The 22,375-nt window shown below is 42.9% G+C and overlaps 1 protein-coding gene across 1 annotated transcript in view; it reads left to right on the top strand.

Moving 5' to 3' along the window:
* UST (uronyl 2-sulfotransferase) overlaps positions 1–22,375 on the top strand; it is a 186,811-nt gene that overhangs the window by 79,127 nt on the left and 85,309 nt on the right. The window contains exons 2-4 of the mRNA XM_077350321.1: positions 3,978–4,021; positions 6,775–6,930; positions 19,786–19,865. Coding sequence (XP_077206436.1) covers positions 3,978–4,021; positions 6,775–6,930; positions 19,786–19,865 — 280 coding nt within the window. The remainder of the gene's footprint in view (positions 1–3,977; positions 4,022–6,774; positions 6,931–19,785; positions 19,866–22,375) is intronic.

Here is a 22,375-nt window from a genome sequence, read left to right as displayed (position 1 = left end):
ATAAAAACATAATGTAATATCCTAATTTTTCATATAAGGATGTCTACATTCTGCACTACAGTGTCCGAAGTCCTCAGATTCTTAATGGGAACTTTTAAAGAACAACATAGAGAAAGGGAAATTAGCTCTGCATAGTCAGAGTTCTGCTTTTTTCATTGATTGACAACTTCTCCCTAAGCTTCAATATGCATTTTAAAAACAGGTGTTCCCTTTATTGGACAGTTCCCATCTGCCCATGATCCTTTTTCATCCCACCCATTCCCAAGCTAGACTTAACATCTCTAGAAACCTAGATAATTTTCAAACATTTGAGACTCAGTGTTATCTGTTTTAAACCACAGAGTCCTTAAGTTAGCGATCCCCAACCTGTGGGCCGCAGACCACATGTGGTCCTTCGACTAATTGGAGGTGGGCCCCGAAGGATGCCTTCTCCCCCCCCCCCCGGCCCTTTACTTCATCCCCCCCAGCCCTTTACAACACACTTCATTGTTGTGGCGTGCCTGTATCTTATTTTGAAGGGATGTTTAAACATTACCATAGCGATCAGAGAGCATTAGGGCAGTGGTTGAGAGTAGAGGAGTAAACTACCCCCCCCCCACCGGGCCTCAGTAAAAGGCGTTGAGTGGTCCCCGGTGAGTGGTCCCCGGCGTTGAGTGTTCCCCAGTGATAAAAAGGTTGGGGACCACTGCCTTAAGTCATTTCTATGTATGCTAATCTTAACACTGTCTGTCCTATCATCAAGGTATGTAACTGTGTCTCCTTTCTAAAAGGTAAAGGTATCCCCTATGCAAGCACTGGGTTATGTCTGACCCTTGGAGTGATGCCCTCCAGCATTTTCATGGCAGACTCAATACAGGGTGGTTTGCCAGTGCCTTCCCCAGTCATTACTGTTTACCCCCCAGCAAGCTGGGTACTCATTTTACCGACCTTGGATGGATGGAAGGCTGAGTCAACCTTGAGCCGGCTGCTGGGATTGAACTCTCAGCCTCATGGGCAGAGCTTCAGACTGCATGTCTGCTGCCCTACCACTCTGTGCTACAAGAGTCTCCTTTCTAACCACCTCAATTTTTGCCATTTTGATGTGCCAATTATCTGCAACATGAATGTTTTCCTTTTTTTCTTTTAAAAACTATTAGCAAAGCTCTGATTATTAGATACCGCTCTTGAATTTGACATGCATTCTTTGTTTCCTTGCCACTGTGAGGCCTATTCCGCACACAATAGATAATGCACTTTCAGTGCACTTTAGAAGTAGATTTTCCTGTTCTGCACAGGAGAATCCAGCTGCCAAAGCACATTGAAAGTGCAATATCTTTTGTGTGTGGAATGGGCCTGAGTCATTTATTGTTCGTTATTCTGCTGCTGAAATGACTAAGAATGCCGATCTCAAAACTTTCAAACTTGTTTTTATAGACCCCTCTAGGGTTTTTAAATCTTCTTAAATCTTACATAAAATCATACTTTCTGTGTTGTGTGATCCTGACTCTCATAAATCTACCTCTTGTTTTCTTTCAAGGCTTCCTATTCCCATCCTGTGAACAACTTCAAATATCACTTTTCAGATTATTTATTCACATTTGATAGCTATGGATAAATACAAGGAGAGCAATAATGATTTGTTACATCACAGTATCAACTTGATTTCTGCTTTCAAAGTCTGTGCTGTCAAATATACGAAATTGGAAGATCTCATGAGAGGGGCTGACAAACTAACCTCTGTCCCACTGCCAGCATGACCTCCTTACAAACTTTTAGAAATGCCATTACTATTCCTGTGGTGTTATAATTGGTCCTTAATCTTTAGTTGACTCTAAGTCACTTTTGTGGGCCTTTGTTTGCAGTTCTTGATACTTAATTCCTTGACTTCAATTTGAACATGTCCTTTGTATCTTACCCAGCTTCCTGAGGGGTAAACGGTCATGACTGGGGAAGGCACTGGCAAACCACCCCATTTTGAGTCTGCCGTGAAAACGCTGGAGGGCGTCACCCCAAGGGTCAGACATGACTCGGTGCTTGTGCAAGGGATACCGTTACCTTTACCTTTACCTTTGTATCTTTTATTGTAAATCTACCTTAAGATTGCATGTTCTTATACTAGTGTCCTTCATAAAGTTTTATTTGTATTATCTCCTACATCAAACATTCTTTAAAAACTATAGGAAAAAATTGACTGGAGGAAAGATGTATTCTTATGTCTACTTGGTAAACAAGGAGAAATGCAGAATAATTAAATAAAGGGTTGGGCTATAAAAGAGCATAAAACTTAGCAAGCAACAGGAGTTTACAGTGAGAAATCTTTTAAAAGTTGCTTAAAGGTATTTCTGAGAGTATCAAGGAGCAAAGTGGTTAATGGTTCTTTAAAAATTTTATCACCATAAACTGATTTCCCTCACTGGCAGTCTTCAAGCAAAGGTTGGATACACACTTTTCTTGGATGCTTTAGGATGCTTTGGACTGATCCTGCGATGAGCAGGGGGTTGGACTAGATGGCCTGTATGGCCCCTTCCAACTCTATGATTCTATGATTCTAAGATCCATGTAGGGCCTTTTCTCAGTATTGCCTATAAAACCCTTCCCAAGGACATGGACATATCTGCATCCATAGAAGCTTTTGAGCATCATGCAAAGAAGAGCCATCTTGGCATAGTGGTTAGGAGTGCGGACTTCTAATCTGGTGAGCCGGGTTTGATTCGCCGCTCCTCCACATGCAGCTGCTTTGAGACTCCTTCTGGTAGATATAAAAAGTCGTGACACTCAGGCTCTCACAAGTATGTAGAACACATACCTGCTCCAGAGATCTTTGATCCACCTCCCTCCCTCCCTCCCTCCCCCCTCCTCTCTCTCACACACACACACAGAGACACATATACTCCTACCCCCACTTCCCCTCTCACTCCTTTCCTCTTCCTTCTCCAACCTCCTCCCCCCTCCTTACTTCTTGTGTCAAGAGGTCTCTGGCCTCCTCTGGGCTGGGAAGCACTGGGGAGACCCTGGAAATCATGTGGCCTGCACCTGGCCACCGGAGGCTTGGGAAGCAGCGGCCAACCCCCACCCTGGAGCCGCAGACCCTGCCCCCTGCCCTCAGAGGCCTTAGAAGCAGTGGGCTGCCCCCCCCGAGAGCTGCGCAGCCTGGGACCTGCCCCCAAAGGCCATGGAAGCATCGGCCCACCCTCCAGGAGCTGCACAGCCCTGGGAGCCACATGGCCTGTGGCTATCCCTCAAGGGCATGGAAAGTAGTGGGGGCTGGCCACCGCAAGCTGTGCAGTCTTCACCTTGGCCCCCAGAGGCTTCAAAGTGGCGCCTCAGCCTGCGGTGGCCTCACAATCAGCGCTGCAGCCTATTCCTCTCCTAGCCATCTCCCTCCCTCCCTTTTCTGGCTCGCTCCCTGAGGCAGGAGTACGGATGTCCATACCCATTTACATCCTGCGAAGCGATCCAGAAGATGTTTTCCACATCAAAAAGCAGCATTTGAGAACCAATTCTTCTTCAAAGGAGAAACTCTTCTGGAGAAATCATAATAGCATGTGCCTGTGCTGTTTTTCTTCTGTTGCTTACTTCTTACTGGATCTATGGGCTTTTAAAGATTATTTTAGTACATCATTTATAATATGAATCTTTATTTTACAAGTATTACCTCAATATTCCTCCACTTGTCAGTTCTGCAGTTCTTTGTAGTCCACATTAGGATGTCTCTTTTTCCAGTTTTACATGTAAAAATTAAAGTTGTTCATCTTTATGTTCACTGTACATTCCCATATGGTAACTATGGAGATTACCAAGCTCACTGGAGGTTCCCTCTGTTAAGTAATTAATAAGTGTACTTTCTTGATTCCTTGATTCTTGAAGCTTGAAGAATGTGCCAGGGATTTCTCAATGGTAAAAAAAAAGTTGAGAAAGGCTGCTATAAACCATTGCTGAATTCTTATTGTCTGTGTTTGTCACTAATTCCTTGCATCTTTTTTTTTCTCGCCCTCTAGGAAATTCCACTTATATGGATGAACATGGCCCACCCCCACGTAAGGTGAGGTGCTTTTGTTTTTTTATGTCTAGCAAAATCCAGCATCTCCAATTTTTTATGTACCCCTGCCTTCAGTGATATGTGCAGAGAAATTACAGGAGAGTTCAGTCTCACAATATACTTTTGAGACTCTCGAAAGTAGTAAGAAGTCTTCAGAGACATTTACCACACGGAAGATGTTGCTCTGCGCTGCTGCCTGGTTTCTGGTCCGGGGCTAGTTGCCCCAATCCTTCCCACTCCCTCATGGGGGAAGCATTTAGCCCTCTGCACCCTACCTACCCTAGATTTGTGCCCCCGCATGAGGCAGCCAGGGCAGCGAGTTTCCACCATGCTGTGGGGTGGGGTGGACAGGGTTTTTTTAATTTCTAAGAACGTTCTTCAAAATAAAAAGAAATACCCCAGGCAGCTCTGCCATGCTGTGCAGTACATCAGAGCTGCCTAGAGCATTTCTTTTTTTTTTGTCAGTGGGAGGGGGTAGGGAGAAACTGGGTCAGGATGCCCCAATTTTCCCCCTTCTGGACGGCCCAGGCCCAACGTATGCCCTAATCAGGCCTGTGGCAAAAAAGGGAAAGTGGATTCATCTGTGTTTCCTTGCTGAGGGCCTGAGTCTTGCCAGGCCTACGACCGCCCTGGATCAGTGCCAGTGTCTTGAAAAAGCAAGAATTTAGCCTGATTCCGGATGAGCAGTGAATCGGGCCGAATTCCTGATGCAGAAGCAGCCAAAGCCTGACATAAAACAAAAGACCTCTCCTGAATCATGGCTGGCTCCCAAAGACAGTTAAATATATGGAACCTTTTCGCTGCTAGTAGCTATAACACTGGGTTGGTGGACATTTGCTTACTTCCTAACTTTTCAAGCGTATTTTTATAAGGTTAATATTAAAGAAGCACTTCCCCTGTAATTCCAGAAGTCTGACATTATTCTGGGATTACTAATGATCTCTATGCGACAGAGGTCAGTTCACTTGCAGAAAATGCCTGCTTTAGATGGTGGGCTCTGTGACATTACGACCCCACTGAAATCCTTTCCCTGCCCTCCTCAGGCTTCACCCCTACAATCCGTTTCCCAACCCAGAGCTGCTAACCCTACCCTAAACTGATATCCCCCGTTTGCATAAGTGAAAAAACAAAGAAATGAATTTCAGAAAACAATTACCATCAAGCAGATGCTATTTAGTATCCTAAAGCTAATCAAGTCTACAGGCACAACGCTTTCTGTTTTCTACGTCTGTTTTCCTTTGAAAAAACTTGGGCCGTCTTTCTCCATTAATAATGTTGGTAGTTTTACCAAAAATAAAGTAATCAGAATGTGCTGATTTTCCCCCTTTTGTAATTTACTGTTGCCATTTTCAAACTGCAGTTTGTTTACTGGCATTGCTTTAAAGTTGTTGGAAATATAGAGCATAGTGATTGCTTAATATTATTAAAGTGCTTTAAAAATGCAAAGCATTGCTCATAAATAAATTATATTGGCCCTGGGTACTCATGAAGATGTAATTCTGATTCAGCCATATGACTTTCAGTGTCAAAGGGTGGACCCAATGAGATGGTGGTAAGGCAAAATATTAATAATTGAATTGAAAAGTAAATGAAAGCTGTGATTTCCCAAAGGCAGCCTTTCTATAAGAAAAGACTTATTCACTTCCAAGTCTGTCATCTAGAGATTTTAATCCTGTGATGTGGTAGGCATACAAGGAAAGGTTGCTTTGGAGAGTTCAGTGCTACAAATGAAGATTGCATGGGCTAGAAGGCATTTTACATTCTGCCCATCATAGCAACATACAATGCTTGGTTCAATGGCCAATTTTTAAGTATATTATTTAATAAAGAACATATAACTGAACAGTTATAAATTATCTTTTGTACTGTATTTTGAATTTCACTTGTATCTCATCTCAGTCAACAATAATGCAGAACTTTTCTGGCCTCCTGAAGGCACCTGGGTTTTAGCCACTGTGTGACAGAGTGGTGGACTGGATGGGCCAGTATCCCTTGCAGATTTGATTGGTTCACAAATGCAAATACACTAGATCAGAGCAGGGGAGAAAGTAACTCGGGGATGACTGATCACTCTCTGACTAATTGTGCTAACTGAGTCAAAGTGAAAGTCAGGCAAAAGCAGTTCTAAGAGTCAAAGTCCAACTGTTCCAGTCCAAGATCAGAGTGTGGGAGTTGAGCAGGGTGGGTATCAGCAAAGCAGCAATCCCTGTGCAAAGTTGCATCCACATCTGTCTGTTGTCAAAGCACCCCTTAAATAGTTTTTCACTCAGATACTAGCTGTCATCCTGAGATGACTCATCAATTTCCAGCAAGCCGTGCTGAACTAGTAACTGGGCACTATGCTTTTTAAGCTGCCATTCACTTCTTAAATGCTGCCTGTGTTGTTCTGCAGGTGACTTTGGTGAACAGCCCTAGTGCCCTCAGCTGGTGCCAGGCTGAAGCACATCTGCAGACTCTTCAACCCATTAGTCTTGACAACTTGTCCTTTTGTCTCACCCTATTGGGATTCTTCCAGGGCTGAGCTCTCACTGTCCAGCTCTTCATCTGCAGAGTCCCCATTGTCCTGTGGCTGACTTACAACAGAAATTAAAGAAACCACCACTGGACTGAATTTTAGTCCTGGCAAACTTGAAACAGAAATTTTGGTATTTCTATCAATATGTGTGTTTGATGTGTATGTAACTTGAGCCATGGTGCAACTACTTTGTGCATCTGAAAATCCCAAAATGAGAGGGTTAATGTGCTTTTTTATTTAGGTTCTTCCATTCCCAAGCCAAGTAGTATACAACAGGGTTGGAAAGTGTGGAAGTCGCACTGTGGTTTTGCTGTTAAGAATTCTGTCTGAGAGACATGGGTTCAACTTGGTGACATCAGACATTCATAACAAAACCAGACTGACCAAGAATGAACAGGTATGTGGTTTCTGTTGGTGTATATTAACAGTCAGTTTTAACTCTATCAAACAATGCTATAATTTTAAGCTTACTTACATGCAGGTAATCAGTGAAATACATGATATGTATTGTTAAAAGTGCATTGAAGTAAATTTGTTTTGTGACAAGATTTTTTTCAAAATAATTGATGGTTTTTAATCTAGGAAGCTGCCACATGCAAAAGTAGCTAGCATCTTCTGAAAATATGGTTCTGGTATATATATGTAATAAATAAGGATAATATAGTAAGGCTAAGCCAGTTTTTATGAGGTTTCATCAGTGTTTAAACACAGTGGTATATTCTGTGATTTTAGAGGAATTATTATAGTAACAATGAATTCATGTATGTATTTGCAGACATCTAGTTGTAAGAAAGGGCCTACACATGTGTAGTTTAAAAATGAAACGTTGTAGCCAGTATCTGGATAAATGTGGGCTGAATGTGTGACCTTTACCATCACTTCCCAAGGGCCCTCCTCCTGAGCCCCCTCCTATGGCACCCACCATAATTCTGCCCAACACACTGAAGAAGAAGAAGGAGGAGGAGGAGGAGGAGGAGGAGGAGTTGGTTCTTATATGCCGCTTTTCCCTACTCGAAGGAGGCTCAAAGCAGCTTACAGTCACCTTCCCATTCCTCTCCCCACAACAGACACCCTGTGGGGTGGGTGAGGCTGAGAGAGCGCTGATATCACTCCTCAGTCAGAACAGTTTTATCAGAGCCCTAGCGAGCCCAAGGTCACCCAGCTGGTTGCATATGGGGGAGCGCAGAATTGAACCCAGCATGCCAGATTAGAAGTCCGCACTCCTAACCACTACACCAAACTAACTCATGGGCTATCAGCATGAGTTAATTTAATGTTTCCCCCATTTTTCTCCTGTTCCTTGTTGCTTGTTGTTTCACTTCATTCATTATTGTTAATCTAGTTATCTATATTGTTTCTGTTCTGTTTTATGTGAACCACCCTGGGCCTTCGGGGAGGGTGGTATATAAATATAATAAATAATAAATAAATAAATGTAACATGAAAATTACTTGTATATATAAAGAAAAATCAAGTGTACATTGCACATGGATTTTACATATGTTCACTGTAATTTGTGCATAGGAATAATGAAAGGTGTTTGTTAAGTAGCATTAACCCTCTTCCTTCTCCAGCTTTTGTTTCTCCTCAGAACTTACTGGCTAACATCTCCCCATGAGCTCAATCCAGGAAGCATTGCCTTCATTGTAAATTAGGTCTGTTCCCAAGGATGATTACAAGGTGTTGTACGCAATAACGCATTCTTTTGTTTGCAGCTTCTGAATAGCCACCAATTAGTATCTGAAGATGCATGCTTTTGTTCAGGTATTTCATTTTTATCCTACGTACATTCTACCCAGGCCAATGAGGTAGCTAGACTCTGAGTGAGTGACTGGTTCAAGGTTATCTAAATGAGTGACTGGTTCAAAGTCATCATGGCACCTTTAAGACCAACTCAGTTTTATCCAAGATGTAAGCTTTCGGGTACCTAGCACACATCATTAGACAATGAAATAAGAGTTATAGAAATAACAAGCTAACTATATCAGGTGGTGCCAAGCTGGGACACCAGGGAAGAATCTGTTTGGGTCCATTTCGTAGTGACAAGTTCTTTTAATTATTCTCAGATTCCACAATTGGGAATGCATTTGTGCATTACTCCTTAATCTTGACATTTTTATTTCCTTTACTGTGCTTTTCACCTAGAGTTGAACCCAAATGAATGATAACCTGATAAACCTAGCTTGTTATTTCTGTAAGTTCCTTGCATCTGGTAAACATCTTCATTGTGCGCTAATCCAGGACCCACTCTCTACTTACATGGTCTTGTCTGATGAAATGTGCTGTGCACACAAAAGCTTGCATCTTGAACAAAATTGGTCTTAAAGTTGCCATTGGACTGAAACTTTGTTTTGTTCCTTCAGACCAATGTGGCTACCCACTTGAATCTATCATGGTTTGAGTAATGCCTGAGTCAGCCAGGTCCTGACCTAACATGCTAATACCTATACCACATTGCCTGTCTCCCCCTGTGCTCTACCACGGCAAATTTGCTCGTCAGAAGGGAGTTCTGCAAATGGGCAAAACCAACAACTACCCATTCAGATGCCTTCCCCACTATGGCTCCTACCTTTTAGAATGGCCTGCCTGAGAAGGTCAGGAAAGCTCCCACTCTACTGGCTTTCTGCACACTATGAAAAACTGATTCATTGAAGAGTGCCTATATAGAATGGTGCATAGACTTATGCTTCAGCAAATAATTCGGGACTGTAATCTGTACTTCTGTGTATAGCTTACTGTAAGTTGCTTCAAGAATAAAGTGCCCATCTGTCCCGCTTCTGGCGGGGCTGCCCCGCCTCCAGGTCGGTTGCCCCGCAGCCCGCCATGTTGCTTAAGTTGTCCCGGGGCAGGGGCGAGGCAGCAATGGGAGAGGTGAGGCAGCGTCGGCGTCATGCAACGGGCCAGCACGGATGGGGCAGGCGGCCGGGCAGCTGTCTTGGTCCCGCCCCCGGCTTTGTGGAGGCAGCCGGATAGAGCGGGCAGCTGGGCAGCTGCCTCGGTCTCACCCCCCAGCTTCGCGGAGGCAACTGGATAGAGCGGGCGGCCAGGCAGCTGCCTCGGCCCCGCCCCATCTGGCTGCCCTGTGAAGCTGGGGGCAGGGACAAGGCAGCTGCCCGGCCACCCACTCTATCCGGCTGACCTGGGTGGGCAGAGGCAGCTGCCCAGCCACCCTCACTATCCGGTTGCACTGGGCGGGGCTGAGGCAGCTGCCTAGCCACCAGCCCCATCCAGGCTCTGCCGCCGCCGCCTCTGGCTCAGGGCTAGCCACCTCGCCTCTCCCCGTGCTGCCTCGCAGGATCCACCGCCCCCCTGCCCCCCGTGTTCCGCTATATGTCCCTCCCAATCTGGGCACCTTATTCAAGAATGCGCTTGTCTTGCAGTTTTTGCATTGTTTAATGTGTCTTATTAATTCTTATACTATGCTTCAGTTCTTGATGGTTGTTTCAAGACCTCTGCAATTCTAATGCATTGTTTATTGGATGTCCCATTTTGTTGATTGTATTGTCTCATATGTGAGAAAAGCAGAGTGTAACTAAAGCAAATGAATATAAATAAATAAATGAAATTCATGGACTTGAAAGTGTTAAGTGGAGTCAACCCTGAATGTAAGACAATAGGACAAAGATGATACTTGTCTACTGTGTGCAAGTGTAACATACATGTGAATTTAAGACTGCAAATGTAGAGAAAAAACGATTCCTTTCAGGAAATTTGAGTTGAAATATATAGTAAATTACAATAGTTCTGTTCCAGTGCTATAAATGTATAAATGGTGGGATTAGGGCAACCTTTCTCAACTTTTTTACTGTTGAGAACTTCCTGAAACATTCTTCAGGCTTCGAGAAACCCCAGACGTGGCACAGTCATGCAGACTCATGGCGCCAGCTAGATTGCCAGCTAGATTGGGGTAGGTCAGCCATCCTTGTGATGTTAGATATGTCAGCTGCATTTGATGTGGTCAACCATGAGTTGTTGGTTCACTGACCCACCGGGATGGGGATACAGAGCACAGCCCTTCAATGACTGCACTCCTTCCTACAGGTCAAAAACAAAACCTTGAACCTGATCCAGGCCACAACCGATAACCAATGCAGCTGCCTCAGAGCTAGCTGGATGTGGGCCCTCCAAGGTGTTCCTGTGAGGACCCTAGTGGCTGCATTTTGCACCAGCTGAAATTTCTCTGTCAGAGACAAGGGTAGGCCCATGTAGAGCAAGTTACAGAAATCAATTCTGGAGGTGACCATCGTATGGAGGCACCCAAACCTCTGATTGGTTGCCTCCATTGAGGAGCAGTGACTTAAAGAGTGCATTTTTCTTGCCAGTGCCTTTTTCACAGCCAGTGAGAAGGAGGAAATGCAAGATGTCACGACAGTGTGGAGGAAAGAAATGGCTGAATTTATTATCAAGCATTTGTGGGTAGGAAACATTACGTGATTTTGCCCAATGTGTGGAAGTGGTTATTTAATTGATTTTAATCAGCTTTTGACAGTTATATAGACTAGTACATTTTAATGAATTGCAGTAGTATAAGAAAGCCAATCACAAACAAATCACTGAATCAGAATTCTCTATTGGTGTTTAAAGTTTATCTTTATTCCACAAGAGAAGAAAATTCATTAGAAATCTCAGATGTTAACTACAGAGACATTAAACTGCATTTATTTCTCCCAAGTGACGTGACATTTTGCTTAAGAGATATGAATGGAGTTTTTCCAGACTTCCCAGGAATTTAAGGAACCTCTCCCCCATCCTACTGTGAGTCATCTTTCTATGCCACCAGATGGAGTTTTGCTGAAAATACAGCCATGTGTTAACACTGAACTACCTTGCGTTTCTAAAAGAACATTGGAGAAGGAAGAGGGATATAAAACTGAGATGTCCTGACATAGTACAACTTTGGTATATATCTTCCAGATATTAGGAAACAGAATAAATACCTGTGCCATTATTTTATAATTCTTTGAAGAATGCGGTAGCTGCTTCTTGAGCTCCTGAGCATAACTGTTTCTGTTAAAGCTATATGTTGTATAGCATACCAGTTCTCATTGAAATTTGAAATGCTTGACAGCCCAGCCTATGTTCTGCAGTTGTTGACAGAGCTGAGATTTGGAAGTTATAAATCTAAAATGATTCAAAACTAACTATTACATTCCAGTAATTCCATATAATTCACCAACAAAGTACTTACTACTTTATTATCCAAGATTATTAAAAATCTATCTGCTTAAATAATCTGGAACAAACCTTTTCAAATCAAATCCCCTTGTAAAATCATTGAAGGTAGGTGCTGTGACTAGAACCCATGGCAGTGAGTATGGCAACTTAATTAGCATGAGCAAACACAAATGCACACATGAATTTATGTCTACTTTGACTGTTAGAAGGGCTTTCAGATTGCTCACATTGCATTTTGTACTTTCTGCTGTTGCTGATGGACAATGCTGAAAGATTCCTTTTGCCTCAACAACACTCAAGAACAATGCAGAGGAGCCTCCATAAAATGCCTGCTGGCTGTCTTGCGACGTGTATCTCTTGTGTTCAGCTCAGCTGCTCTGTATTGATTTCTGTTGTTCCACCAATGCTTGGGAATGATTTATAAGGGAGCATAACCTTTCCCATCCCAGTGGCCCATCATTTCCATGTTTTCATGTAAGTGCGAATAATCACATACAAATCTGTGCATCATCCCCCCCCCCAGATAAATTATGTAGCATTATGACATTGAGATAAATGGCTAACTCAGTAATGAAGGCAATGCAAAAAGGTTGCAGGGTCATATGCTGGGAGCTATTGTCTAGAAATATGCCTACATACACTTTATAATTTAGCTGAAAGAAATTTAGCAAACACTTGATGTATTTCATTTATTTAGGGCCATTTCGCACGGCTTCAAAATAGCACAATGGTTGCTAATTGGAAACGCTACTAATTTGCCATAACCCACGACGTCGTAGACAATCTGCAACAATCCTGAAACCGACCCGCAAAAAGCGCTTCGTTGTAGCGCTTTCAGGGGAATCCAGAAAAGTGGATTCACCCTCCGGATAGCGATACACTCCTGCAACCAATCTGCAACAGTAGCGCTAAAGACCTGTGCGTTACCATTGTTGCTGGTTCTTCAAAGTCCCTCCCCCTGGCTCTCTCCTCCAAACTTCCGGCGAAGCGATCGCCATTTTTTTTTCTCCGAGCGAGCGGGGATAAACGCACCAGCGAGCCTCTTTCTGTTTAGAGGCTTCCCTGGCTTCAGTCCTTCACCTTTAGTCACTAAGCACAAACCACATAAAAGCCCGTTTGCTGAAATAAAGTCTCTTTATTTTTTACACATAAATTCAGCCGAAAATCGGGCCCGTGAGAGGGGGGGGGATTTTTTTTTTATCACTCGAGGCAGCGTGCAAACGATCATACAATCAAACGACAGCTCACATTAGGCAGCTGGATGGGTCTCTCCGTAGCAACGAATCTACCTAGATTCGTTGCTATGGGTCGGTTTTTTTTTTAAAAAAACCTTTCTTAAAGGGAAAGGGGCTGTTTGGGAGCATGCTAATGGCTGCCCATTGGCTGCTTGACGGCCAGGGGCGGGACGAGCTTGGCAATAGCGCTTCCTTTCTAGCGATTTCTGCCGAGACCGGAAGCCTGTGGGAAACGCTAAAAAACGCAACTGATTCCACTACAAAGGCAGGTATGCATAATGCCTTTTACTGAGGCCCGGTGGGGGGGTAGTTTACTCCTCTACTCTCAACCACTGCCCTAATGCTCTCTGATCGCTATGGTAATGTTTAAACATCCCTTCAAAATAAGATACAGGCACGCCACAACAATGAAGTGTGTTGTAAAGGGCTGGGGGGGATGAAGTAAAGGGCCGGGGGGGGGGGAGAAGGCGTCCTTCAGGGCCCACCTCCAATTAGTCGAAGGACCACATGTGGTCTGCGGCCCACAGGTTGGGGATCACTAACTTAAGGACTCTGTGGTTTAAAACAGATAACACTGAGTCTCAAATGTTTGAAAATTATCTACGTTTCTAGAGATGTTAAGACTAGCTTGGGAATGGGTGGGATGAAAAAGGATCATGGGCAGATAGGAACTGTCCAATAAAGGGAACACCTGTTTTTAAAATGCATATTGAAGCATAGGGAGAAGTTGTCAATCAATGAAAAAAGCAGAACTCTGACTATGCAGAGCTAATTTCCCTTTCTCTATGTTGTTCTTTAAAAGTTCCCATTAAGAATCTGAGGACTTCGGACACTGTAGTGCAGAATGTAGACATCCTTATATGAAAAATTAGGATATTACATTATGTTTTTATTTTAATTTGCTCTTATATATAGTGTTTGCACATAGTGATTTAGATAATTATAATATATTATCAATAATATACTTTTCAATAACCAAGATATGTAATAAAACATGCCCAATGGTCAGATACTCATATTTAAAACATATCACCTTGCTGTCTGGCAGTCAGACAAAATTTATATTAATAGGCATTTTTACTAAATTTGTCTTTTGCTAAGTCTTCCTATTATTCAACTGTAGTTGTCATTAAAAACAAGCATATTGTATACAGAATAAATAATCTGTAGAAGAAACAACCACTGTAATTAATGCAGTCAAGAGAACTCTGCTATTGATACAAAATTGTTCCTTGCTTTATTTCAAGACTTCTCTCTCTATTCTGTGCAATAAAAGCATAAATTTATTATCAGTCCAAATACATACAAGTAAATGGACTCAAGCACATTTAAAATATTAAATAATTTTATTTAATATTTATTTAATATATAATAAATATATATTTCAGTTAAGATTTATGTAAGTCGATAAGTTCATTATGCTTTCAGAGACAAGATTCTTATGAAAGAGAATTAGTTTTCTGTAAGCAGAAAACAGGCAACACACCATAAAGGAGTGCAAGAGTCAGGCTATGGGACAATTCTAACCTCCTAGAAGTCACCTAGAGACCCAACTCTACTGAATGTTACTAGTGAACCATATTGTACCTGTCTATGATTTTCATGTTCTCTGTAAACTGTCCTGAGCTGCGAGGGGACAGTGACAAACCAAAAAGAAACAAACAGACAGATAGGGCTGTCATTTTAGGATTAAAGTTATATGAGGGCTGGAAAGCGGGGAGGAGGAGGAGGAGGAGAAGAAGAAGAAGAAGAAGAAGAAGAAGAAGAAGAAGAAGAAGAAGAAGAAGAAGAAGAAGAAGAAGAAGAAATGGTTCTTATATGCTGCTTTTCTCTACCCGAAGGAGTATCAAAGCAGCATATAATCAGCTTCCCTTTCCTCTCCCCACAACAGACCCCCTGTGATTTAGTGAAGGCTGAGAGAATCCTGATGTTACTGCTCGGTCAGAACAGTATCACAGCTGTGATGAGCTAATGTCACCCAGCTGGCTGCATACGGGAGAGTATGGAATCAAACCTGGTTTGTCAGATTAGAAGTCTGCACTCCTAACCACTACACCAAACTGGCTCCCTTATCCTGAGTAAAGCTATATAGTTGTTGTTTCTAACCAGGGCTGGTTCTGCACTTACTTTGTTTTTTTCTGGTGTGGATCCTGCTGAATTCAGATTGATTTGAACTTGGGTCATCCTCTATCCTCCCCCCCCCCATTGAAACAGAAAGTGTTCTGCACTTGATTGGGGAAGCTTAGAATGGGAAGGGAAGGCAACAGGAGGCTCTTTCTTTCTTTTCTTGAAGGGAGTGTGGGAGAGGATTGGAGACAGCAGAGGAGGGAAAACAAATCCAAGAGGCAAATCTCTGCTAAGTTAGGGCCTCTTGAGTACAGTCACTTTAAGGGAAGCCTTGCAACCAGTAACCAGGAAGTCCTTGAACTGACGCCCTGGCCAAAAGAGTGAAGACTCTTTTGCTTCCGGGCATGTTAATTCACAAAAAGGAGCAGTCTATATATTTACTCATGTTGGTCTTTCAAATATTGAGGCTTATATGCACTCCAGGGTATTGCGGGGGAAAGGTAGGGTCACCACAAATCAATCATGCTTCTTTATTTATTTATTCGAATTTTTATACCGCCCTTCCATACAGCTCTGGGAGGTTTACATAGAACATTGTAAAAATAGTTACATAGAACAGTATAACAATCTGTCAGATAACAATAATAACATTACATACTATGCCAACCTGAATAGTATTTCAACAGAACAACAATAATGACATATCACTGGGGAGGTCAGATTGTTCAGTCACGGAATGGGCATCTGAAGGGGGGACAAGCAGATGTTTTCAGTTGGTTGGCCTCAAGCAAATGGCTGGTGGAAGAGCTCTCTTTTAAAGACTGTGGAATTGTGGAAGTTCAGGCAGGGCTCTGATCTTCTCAAGGAGCTTGTTCCACCAGGTGGGGGCCAGGACTGAGAAGGCTGTGGTCCTTGTTGAGGTCTGGCATGCTTCTTTGAGGCCAAGGATCTGCAGCCAGTTGGAGCATAAGGCTCTTTTGGGGATATAGGGAGGGAGGTGGTCTGTCAACAACACTGGGCCCCAACTGCGTATGGCCTTAAATGTGATTACCATAACCCTAAGCTTAATCCAGAATTCAACTGGGAACCAGCCAAGTTATTGGAGTACTGTCTGGATGTGGGATCTCCATGATCTTTTAGTAAAAATCCTGGCCGCAACGTTCTGCACCAGTTGTAGTTTCCAGATCAAGGATAACGGCAGGCCTGCATAGAGTGAGTTGCAGAACTCCAGTCTAAAGGTAACAGTTGCATGGATCACTGTGGCTAGGTGTTTGGGGGCCAAGTAGGGCACTAGTAGCTTGGCTTGGCAGAGGTGGTAAATGCCAGCTGTACTACCTTTGTGACCTGGGCTTCCTTTGTAATGGAAGCATCTAGGATCATTCCCGGTTCTCTGCGTTTCTGAGAGCTGCACACCATCCAGGGTAGGCAGACGCACTTCCTTTCTTGGTCCTTTCCTACCGAACCACAAGACCTCCATCCTTGCAGGGTTGAGCTTCAGATGACTCTGCTTGATCCATTTTGTCACTGCTTCCAGACATCTAGCTAAGGATTCTGGGGGAGAGTCAGGGTGGTCATCCATCAGGAGAAAGAGCTGGGTGTCATCCACGTATTGGTGGCAACCCAGCCCAAACCTCCACACCACCTGAGCCAGAGGGTGCATAAGGTAAAAGGTAAAGGTAAAGATATCCCCTGTGCAAGCACTGAGTCATGTCTGACCCTTGGGGTGACGCTCTCTAGCGTTTTCTTGGCAGACTCAGTACACGGTGGTTTGCCATTCCCTTCCCCAGTCATTACCATTTTACCCCCCCCCCTCAAGCTGGGTACTCATTTTACTGACCTCGGAAGGATGGAAGGCTGAGTCAACCTTCAGCCAGCTGCTGGGGTTGAACTCCCAGCCTCATGGTCAGAGCTTCAGACAGCATGTCGGCTGCCTTACCACCCTGCGCCACAAGAGGCTCAAGATTGTGCATAAATATGTTAAATAAGATAGGAGAGAAGACTGCTCCTTGTGGGACTCCACATGTGTGAGAGAAAATTGTTGCAGAGAGAAAATGTAAAGCGCCCCAAATTAAAGTGGAAATTGAATTCAGTGTAGACTGCAAGAGTTTTATTTGAAGAGGGAGTGGGTAAAAAGCCCCATGCAGACTACACCCAGTATTGGAAATGGAAAAGCCTCCATCTCCCTCTGAGGCAGTGGACATCTTGGTTGGGTGAATCCCGCCATCCACCTAATTTAAGAGAATCTCATTTTAAACTTCCTGTATCTGACCTTGTGGGAGTTACCCTTCCCAATTTACTTCCTGCAACAGATGGAAGTGTAGCACGGGAGATGGCTCCTCTTCTCCTTATCGTTACTTCAACCTTATTTCAACCTTACTTCCACCTTGATCTTAATCTGCCTGTTTGCACTTCATTGTTTCCCATTTCTGTCTTTAAAAAACCTTCCTTTTTCTCCCCTATTCCCCCCCCCCCAAATCTTTGGAGATGAGAAAGGGAAACTGCTGATCAGTAGAGACCACAATATCTCAAGCAGTGAGAGTAGAGGGAAACACACATGGCATCTGCTTTCCTGTTTCAAATGGCTTAACAGAGAAAGGATGATGGCTTCCACTTGGACTAAAATATCAGTAATTAAATATATTCTCAGATTTTTACAGTTTTACTAATACCACTAAGCTCTTGTTTTTAATAAATGCATCGAAATTATACTATTTTACAGATAAATTTAGTTCTTGGTGTACAAATCTTATTGGAATTTTTCAAGATTTACTTCTGAAAAATATGTGTAGAAATGGATCTGATAGCCATCCTTCTATAAACTGAATTGTTTCCGGTTTCTCCCCCCCCCCCGCCCCCCACCTGCCTTATTGCATAAATCTAAATGTATAATACAGTTACTGTGGCTACTGTGTAAAGGCATGCTAACAGTCAAGTTATTTTTCATACAATTTGAAGCCTTCATATAACCAATTAGAATAATCTGAGGAGAGCAAAAGTCAGGAAATCAGAGCTGCAAGAATGGCTGGAATGTTTTGCATGCATCTAATTTAGAACTTTCAGCAGCCTGAAATATTTCAGAACACTCCAAAAAAGAACAATCAAGGCTTTCAAAGAACAGCATGGGCACATTTTTCTTTCACCAGTGATCTTGCATAGTGAAATTGTATTAATATTTTAGTAAAATATATAATAATTGTATTGTAATATATAATTAAACAGGCAAAATTGGTTAAGATGTCTAAAACAAAGCCAGGCCAAAGCAGAGAGGGGAAAGAGCTGTTCAAAACAAAGCATGAACTCCCCACACACACATATTGTGCAGATGGGAAAGCCTAAATTGCTTGGGACTCCTTGTCCTTGAAATAGAATGTTGATGCTACTATATAAATAAGGTAGTGTTTTAATGTTGATGGATTGTCTGTTTAGGACCTTATAAATAAATAAACATAAGAGTGGTCATGTTTTTGAGTAGCATTTATTAATTCCACACATTGGCCAGAGTGGGTGATATCACTCAAGTCTTGTTCCATCTATTCTGGCTTCCATTCTGTTTCAAGGCTCAATCCAAGGTGTTGGCATACACCTTTAAAGCCCTGAATACACTGGAACCAACATACTTTAAGGACTGCATTTTCTCATATGGATCTACCCATTAACTCTGGTCATCTGTGGAGGCCCTGCTATATGAGAGTTGTCCATGGCAGTGTCTAAATCGGCTGTTCCTGGCCGACGCAGCCAGTGCTGCACCGCGGGGGGAGGGGAGGAGCGGGCACCGGTGTATAACTTGGCGGACACACGTGCACCGATTTACACATCGGAGCCTGCATCCCCCCCCCCCCCCCGCAGCGCAGGCTGGCTGCATCGGCCTAGAACGGCTGATTCAGACACCACCGCGCAAAACCCTATAAATGAGACTAGACGAATGGTGACCCAATAAATGGTTTCTCAGTTGTAGCACTAAAACTTCGGAACTCATGCCCAGGGGAATTCATCTGTCTCCCTCCATTTTGCCAGTGTGTGACTTTTTCGTTTTATTTGTCATATTCTCGATAACAGTTAGTAGCCCTCATCCTGAGATGTGATGTTCTTTGTTTATGTTTTTATTGACTTATTTATAATTTAAATGTTGTCTTGTTCAAATATTTTAATGTTTTTATATGCACTGCCTTGGGGGACCCTGTTTGTGTAAAAAGGTTACATAAAAAGGTGTTAAATAAATAAATGGATTCAGGTCGAGGAATACTTGTAAGTTTTGATTGTCAACTGAAGTGTGAAGCAGGGGTCATGTTTTGCAGGCTTCAACTCATGCAAATATGTATGATGATGCTTGTATCTACACAATGAGCCTCTCTCTTGCCACAGAAATGGCTGGACTTGGTCTTAAAGTGTTCTGTACCTTCTCACTGCCTGTTATTAGCCTGGTTTATGTAGCAGTTAGAAAAGGTTTGACCTGCACAAATTAAAAACTTAATTGCAGCAATCATCAGGAGAAAGAGAAAGCTAATTAAATGCTGATATAAATGACAGGAAAATGTTAAACCCAAATGTCTTCATATTTAGAATTTGCTTGTATGATGAACAGGTCAGGAGAGAGATGGTTTGGATTGCCAGTTCCCCCATAATCCTAGCCTGGCATGGGTATTTGTGTTCATTCCTGCTTCAGGTTGCAGGAATTGAGTAATCTCCTACAGGAAAAAAATGTTGCTGTTTTAGAGCTGTGTTTTAGAACTTGACTTTGCAAAGGGTAATTACATTTTATATGGTCTTGTTTTTAGATGGAATTGATTAAAAATATAAGCACTGCTGAACAACCCTATTTATTCACTAGACATGTTCATTTCCTCAACTTCTCAAGGTAAGAAATTTCTTCGGTTAAAATTATTTTTATTCAAATGAATAGAAAAATGTTTGTCATGTATGTCTTTATTATCAAAATATTTCAGGGTAGGCTAGACTTTCTCAAACAGGGTTTCATGAAACCCTGGGGGTTCTTGATGACCCTGGAAGGGTATCCTGAATAGGTGGGAGTTAATTTTTTGTATATATTTTTAAATTTGTTAAAAAATATATAGTCATATCAACCATATATGGCCATATCGACATACCCACCTCTTCCCCAAATGGCAAATGATGTGCCTGGAGGGGGTGGGAAGGGAAGGGGCCCAGTGTGTGTGTGTACACAGCTATGCTTCCCAACCATATTCTACACAATCACACCACTTCTGGGATTTCTCAAAGTCTGAAGAATGTTTCAGGGGTTTCTCATTTGTAAAAAAAAAAAAAAAGGTTATTAAAGGCTGGGCTAGACTAATGATGTGCTCTTGCACATCTGATACTGACTCATGTGACTGATCTTGCCAATGTAGTTCCACGAGGTTTACCAGCCCCCCACTGGAGGAGTGGGATCCCCTGCCCCTGCACCTACACCCTACTATCAGCTGTCAGTCAGCTGGATGGTGTGGGGGCTTTCCAGGAGCAGGATGAATGGCCAAGCTTTGTTGTTGGCAACACGGCAATGTCAATGACATCTGGGCAATGCTCTGGTATTTGGAAATATATGGTAAAAGCCATTTTACCCATTGAATTTCTTCCCAAATGCCAGAGCGTTGCCAGGACAGCCCAGCATTGCCAGCAGCAAAGAGTGGGCTTCTCTCCTACTCCTGGCAAGTTCTGCCATCCCCCACCGGCTCCCAAGAGGGATCTAGCAATTCTAGGTTCCAGGATTTCTCTTGGAAATACATAGTGTGGGATTCATATAAAGTGTGGGGATACAACAGGACAAAGCAGTTCCTTTGCTGCTTAAAGTATTCATTGAAAGAGCTTAGGTGATTAGAGATAAATGACAGGACCCATGGTTAAGGGAGGGTGGACAATTTGGTGGATGGGGTAGAATCCATGGATACAATAGTATTCATGCAATTTTTTAAAAAATATGTAGTTGCCTGTTTGCTCAGCATTCTTTTCCATAGAGGTCATTTTAGTTTCATAACCTTTTCAACAGAAAACTGTATTCTGCATTATGTAAAACTCTAGCCAGATTTCCATCTAATTTTTATTTTCCTCAGTGTTTGCAGCTTTGCAAAGTCTTTGCTGTTAACTCTTTTTCCTCCTCACTGATGTATAAACCCTGGGGTTAGGAAGCTTTCAGATTCTGATCACATATGGTTATGATGATAAATGTCTTACCACTTTATAGAGTTAAATAAGTTTTAAAAAACACTGACCTGAGGAATAATTTATGGCAGGAATAAATGACAGATTTTAGAAGGCACCCACAGCAAATGTCCACTCATTCCCTGGCCAACGCTATTTTTAGTGTTTAAGGACTGCCAGCACCTTCTGCTAAACAGAAATGTTGATACTTGTACTGTGAAGATTATGATTTTCAGCACTCTGGGCTATATGCAACATCACTAAAAATAAAATTATACAAAGCTTAATTTTAGTTATATTCCTTAATTGATGTTGTGTTGGAGAATCATCTAACAGGGCTTCCCAACTGTAGCAAGAATAGCATTTCATTTGTTTTATTTATTACTTGACTGTATATGACTGCCTCTTACTATCGCATCCGTGAGCTCTCGCCTGGCCAAATTATTTAGGGTAGTTTATTCTCTGACCACTCTCCAGGAGGGGCACCAAAATAGTAGTCAGTTGGCATTAGGCTGTGAGGCATTAGCAAGCTTTTTTACGAATAAAGTCTTGTTGCTCCTCCGGGACTTTCCTGCCACCTTTAATACAGAAAGGGAACTGGAGGCCCATTGGCCTTCATGGGATACATTTGATGGCTTCAAGCAGCTCTCAGGAACCGAAATGCGTAAGTTGCTGGGGTCGGTGAGGGTGACCACTTTCCCCCTTGATCCCTGTCTGTCTTGGTTATTCAACCACTCCAAGATGGAGGTCTTGTGGTCGGGTCATGGGGGGGCAGAACAGGAAACGTGTTTAGCCTCTCTGGCAGGGACGCAACTTGAGATAGCGTTCCAGGCCAGAAATCTGGGGGTGACCATTGATGCTTCATTAACAGTCAAGGCACAGGTCAGGAGGGTAGTTAGCCAGGCATTTTTTCATATTCGCCAGGTTAGTGTCCTACCTGTCCTCCGAACACCTGGCCACAGTGATCCATGCGACGGTCAGCTCCAGAATAGATTTCTGTAACTCGATCTATGCTGGCCTGCCTTTGGGCTTGCTCTGGAAATTGCAGCTGGTGCAAAATGCAGCTGCTAGGGTCCTCACAGGCACATGGAGGTCCCACATCCAGCCCATGTTGAGGCAGTTGCATTGGTTGCCAGTTGTTCTCCAGATCAGGTTCAAGGTTTTGGTTATGACCTTTAATACCATATGCTGTCTGGGTCGAGCGTATCTGAG

Source organism: Paroedura picta, chromosome 1, assembly GCF_049243985.1.
Source record: "Paroedura picta isolate Pp20150507F chromosome 1, Ppicta_v3.0, whole genome shotgun sequence".
Classification (NCBI taxonomy): domain Eukaryota; kingdom Metazoa; phylum Chordata; class Lepidosauria; order Squamata; family Gekkonidae; genus Paroedura; species Paroedura picta.
This window is presented reverse-complemented; position numbering and strand designations above follow the sequence as displayed.